The sequence below is a fragment of the Haliotis rubra genome, unplaced genomic scaffold, assembly GCF_003918875.1.
Source record: "Haliotis rubra isolate DU_JTF1 unplaced genomic scaffold, ASM391887v1 Scf447, whole genome shotgun sequence".
NCBI lineage: Eukaryota > Metazoa > Mollusca > Gastropoda > Lepetellida > Haliotidae > Haliotis > Haliotis rubra.
In genome coordinates, this window is record NW_025767132.1 from 522,636 (window position 1) to 527,919 (window position 5,284).

General features: G+C 37.7%; 1 protein-coding gene across 1 annotated transcript; it reads left to right on the plus strand.

The window, feature by feature from the left end:
* The first annotated feature begins 1,991 nt into the window (after window positions 1-1,991).
* On the plus strand, window positions 1,992-3,628 carry LOC124289692. Its single transcript, XM_046726320.1, has 2 exons — window positions 1,992-2,325; window positions 2,744-3,628. Exons 1-2 carry the CDS (start codon window positions 2,093-2,095, stop codon window positions 3,120-3,122), a joined length of 612 nt encoding a protein of 203 aa, XP_046582276.1. The 5' UTR covers window positions 1,992-2,092; the 3' UTR covers window positions 3,123-3,628.
* The last annotated feature ends 1,656 nt before the right edge of the window (window positions 3,629-5,284 follow it).

The following is a 5,284-nucleotide window of genomic DNA, read 5'->3' on the forward strand; positions in this document are numbered from 1 at the left end:
ATGCAACATGTGCGTTACACAGCAGTGATTAAAACAGAAGAAAAGGGGTGGATATGTAACATTGCTGCAGATATATCTTGAAATGAATTAAAGATATCTCAAACAGAGATGGTGTACTGAGAAATTACTGATATCTTAAATTGTTTTCAAAGTTATCTAGAATTGAATTGAGGACATCTTGAAATGGAATTAAAGATATCTCAAATAGAGATAATTTTGCCGTTCTTTACTGGTACTTGTGTCATAGATAGCAATCATTGTTTTAAAGATATCTTTAAAATCGTTAGATATCTGTAACGACCAGGATTGAAGATAACTATGATTGAATTAAAGATATCTGTAACCGAGTTAAATATATCTGTAATGCGTTTGTGAAAATGTATAATTGTTTTCAAGATATATCGAATTGAATTGAAGATATCTTAAATTAATTTCTGATATAATTATGTACATTATGATAGTAATTGTTTTATTATATCTTAAAGACATTTAGAGATATCACGAAATATTTTATTGATATTTCAGAACCATTTTAAGACTAAGTAATTCTATTTCGGATATCATCATAAATAAATTAAAGATATCTCCAATCATTTACCGGTATCTTAAAAACATTATTGATGTCTTTGCATAGAATACAGATATCTTTTAAGCAATAAGAGAGATCTTTAATGTCTTAATAAATGTGAAAACGGCTTGCCATGAGAGCGTTCACACACCACGTGAAGTGACATGATTGAAATAGTACCGCAACAGCCCGAAGTCCAAACTCACAAAGAGAGTTTAAGTTGGAACAAGTGTCTGTCGCTATAACGGTCCGATGGATGGATAGATTGAACACCCACCCGTATGAACCTGTCCTGATCTGAGACCGCCTCCGTGGTGTAGTGGTTAGAGCGTCCGCCCGGAGAGCGGAAGGTCGCGGGTTCGATCCCCGACCGCGTCATACCAAAAGACGTTAAAATAGGGTACTTGTTGGTCCCGGTCTGGCGCTCGGCATTAATGGGTACAACAAGGACTGGTCGGCTCGGAGTCAGTACAATGTGTCTGAGTGGGGTATTCATGCTTCACTGCGGCATGGTATCTCAGTGGGTTAGCACTATAAAACCAGCTTAAGTCTGGGCTAGTACAAGCAGCCGCACATACACATACACACGCATGCACGTCGTCATATGAGCGAAATATTCTCAAGCACGACGTTAAACCCATCTTAACCTCACCTCACCTGTCCTGATCTGCAGTTGTGATCACCTCACCCTTTTCATACCCAACATCCCACACTCTATGTGTGTGGTTGGTGATGATGATGATTTTAAGGGTGTGTGTGTGTGTGTGTGTGTCACCCATTTTGTTCTGGGGAGATGGGGGTATCAGTTTTGTACACATGTACTGGGGGTGTTTCAGCAATTTTGTACATACATTTATTAAAACATTATGCTTAGAAATTATTGGAAGGGGAAGGGGGGGGGGATCATTGATTTTGTACATGGTATGCAAGGGGGGTCACTTACTTTGTACTTAAACTTTAGGGGGGTCATTCACATTGTACATGTTTCTGCATAAAAATCATCATCACACACACACCCCACCCCCACCTCCTTGCCATAAATTATGAACGGTCCGTGAGAATTTCGAAAAATCCGTTATAAATATCAATAAATCACCAGAGGATGCGTTTGTTATCCAATCAGAAAACACTGTAAAGTACCAGTTGTGAACTCTATTCGACATTTTAGACGAAAGATGCAGAATTATCATAAAGACGTTTCTGGTTTGGGAAGAACATACATGATTGGGCTAAAATAATCTGTAAAATTTGCTTTTTAAACCATGCTAAGAGTCACCGAAGTCATTACTCATCATGTTTGTCTTTAATGCGTGTGTGATAAATACCTTGCAGTTTGCTGGAAAGGAACAATGTCGTGAAAAACAGTTCGATCACATCCGTTCATCTGAGAGCCACACGAGGACATTAACGTGTAATGGTAGTCGGCAGGAAAGTATAACGATGCGAATACGGACATGTAAACAGCAGGCACGCTAAGTCTCAGGCTTTCTATTCCTATTTACCGAACGGTGTCACTGAATAGAAATGGCAGATTTTGCAGCCCTTATTACAGAGGCCAAAGTGGAAGATTTGCACAGAGTTTATAGAAATGCCAAGAACGCTTTCCTTTGCTTTACGAGACTCGCTGACCTGAGTTGGGTTGTGTCGGTAACCGATGGTGTAGATGTGTGGAGACTGGAGCTCGACTATGACGAGTTAGATTCACACAGAGATCTAAGCGGTGTTAACAGTATGAGTGCCTTCCTCACTAAATTTAGGTAAAGAATAGTGAAAAATGTGATATTCCAAGTCGGAGTACGACTGTGCGGGTACTATGGGGCCGGTTGTAACTGTTCAGTGTCAAAATGGCCAATATGAACGGCCCAGTACAATATTTCAAAAGGACAACGATAGATAATGAAAGGAATTAAAGTTTTAGTATTTCTCCCATTATTTTAAGAGTTCTGGTTCACATTTATGAAATATCATGAATTATTTACGATGTACTTTCTAAGAATTTAGTTTTCAAAATATTGATCTAAAGTCTTTTTTCATAGATCATCATCCTATCCATAGATAATTAACTTCCCTGCATTCAACAGTACATCTATTCAGAAATATCCAGCATCCAGCTTAACTGCCACTCTGATAAAGTTTCATGGTGAGTTTATTCATCAATGATGCATGTATTTTCAGGGATGGGTTTGCATCGGGTAATCTGTCTGTTTCAAGAAGTGGCACTAAGGTGACACTGACAGTTGGAACTGGAGCTTCAGCCTTCACCTTTGACCTCTATGAAGCCAAGGCAGCAGATAAAAAGACTGAACTCCAGACAGTTTTGTTCCGTTTGGCTGACCAAGCAACTGACCTTAATACTAAACTAAATGCTGCAAATGTTCAAATTACAAATCTTAAAGCACAGAAGAAAGCAGGTGGTGATAGGAGTGCTCTGTTTGATCTTGGACCCAAGAAAGGAGCAAATCCAGCAAAGGCAAAGCCGAAGAAAACAGGCATGAGTGTGTTAAACCCATCCAGTCGGAAACGAAGAGCTGCAAAAGGAGTTGAATTTGATTAAGAGCTTTAAGAAGTATCTATAGTTTGCAATTTTAAAGTCATGGATGTGCTCTAAATGTCATAATGGGTTTAAGAATGAAAGGCTGGGACAGGTTCTCGAGTTGAGTGAGTACTTTCAGTGATTCAATTTTATGTTGCAAATCCCATCATATTACTTAACATGTCAGGGGAAATAATCCTTCATCAACTTTTTCTGCAATCCTTGACTGACAAGCAACTCTCCTGGACAGAGGAAAACCTGGTTGTGTGATGTATATTAGGATGTATATCCTAAGATAGCCTTGCATACTGTTTGACAAATCATTCTTGTACATGCAGAAGTATAACAAATGTTACCAGAAGAATTGGTTCTTCCTTAAGGAATAATATTGTCTATCATTCATAATTTCCTACAGCAGCAGCATTTGCATTCATTTCTATTAAATCACATACTAATCATTACTGAGAATCAGAATGATAGAGACACTTGATTGTATTGCATACCACTATTAAAAGATTTATATTTCATTCTGTGAGTGTTTCATGAAGTTTGGTTCCCAGTAATAACTTTGCAGCAGCAATCAAGGGCATACCAGAACTTTGCTTGACTTGTGTATCTATATTTTAAGAGGTACACTCTATAATGAAAATCCATTATCATTGATGGACTCCCAATTTTGGAAATGGACTCTAAAAAAATATGCCCCACATCCCCTGGACTCCCAGTTTCGAAGAGCTGTGTAAAACCCTGAAAAAGTTTCGCCTGTTTGGTCATACTATATGGGCATAGAGTCAATCATCAATACTAAATGTTAAATAAATATACTGGCAGCAAGCATTTTCAGAATCATCCTAATACCAGAGTTGACACAGAGCCGATAGATTGTACATAATGACAACATTAGCAAGCATTGTAAAGGATTTACTGAATCTGTACTTTATTATGTGTGTGATAAGGACAAATAAAAAAATGTTGTGGTTCCGATTACTCTTCTTTAAAATTTAGGGTAGGTAGGTAGGAATTTCTTTTGACATAATGTTTTTAGAAGTAAAGTACAAACTAATAACACATTTATCAATGATTTAATCAAGCTTGCGGCCATCATGTCGACTTTCTCTATCAGAATGACCGATGTCTGTCTGTGCCGGGCAAAAAACAATGGTATCTGAAAGCTTATTTTATTCATACTGCTTGAAAAAAATAGGGTCGGCACCAGAATTCAAGGGTCGGTCGGGTAATCGGAACCACAACATTTTTTTTTTTTAGGCCTAAGGCCCTGGTCAAATGTACATTGAGCCTCTAGCTACCAAAAACCTTGTCTATTGACCACGTAATTACTAATACTAACTAGTAGGACTGAGCACAGAGCAGACATTTACCTCATTCATCAGCTTCTTTATTCAGCATGAATGGAGGCCATCAGCCCATACAGATTTAGTTACAATGTGGCTAACTATCAGTCTTTGAATTACTCATTAACACTATTATTTCTTAATGGCAATGTACAACAATACAAACATTGCCAAATATATATACTGTTCAATCTTATCACGAAATGCTAGTAAATTACACTTCTGAGAAGTGGAATGCTCGGTTTTCTTCTGAGGAGTTTATGCAGATCTGCCCAAGCTTCATAAACCAGCAAAAAGTGCTCATTTAAATGATAAACACCATATACTTCTCACTTACTTAAATCAACTTTTCTAAATTAAATTTTGCAAAATATGCTATGCTGTTCAAAGTTATTGTTTACACATGAACTGATGTATTGTAAAACACATTCGTAATGTTGACAAGATTATTGTCATGAGTTCAGTAAATGATGAAAATCAGTGAAAATTGGCAAATTCTTAACAAAACTTTACACCACAACGCAGCTGTTCACATGCACGATATTTACACATGCTTTTCAGCAACATGATGCATGATCCTAGTGCAATTCAGCTGCATAAAGTTTGCAGTTGGTTCCCCCAAGTTAGTGGAAATCAATCTTCGATGTAACCATATATATACTGGCCACATAAAGAAACTGTGCACACAGAAAATATAAAGATGGGCAGACAGCGTCTTTATACATAAATAAAGGTGTGAACATAGCAAGTATTGGAGACAATCAAACGCTCATGCAGGTGCCAGGCGACGTGACGTCATTGATGGTGGCCTATAGACTTACAATGTGTTAC

Coding starts and splice junctions, on each gene's coding strand:
- LOC124289692 (XM_046726320.1), top strand. CDS start 2,093: ATGGCAGATTTTGCAGCCCTTATTACAGAGGCCAAAGTGGAAGATTTG. Junction 2,326..2,743: donor GCCTTCCTCACTAAATTTAG/GTAAAGAATAGT, acceptor ATGTATTTTCAG/GGATGGGTTTGCATCGGGTA.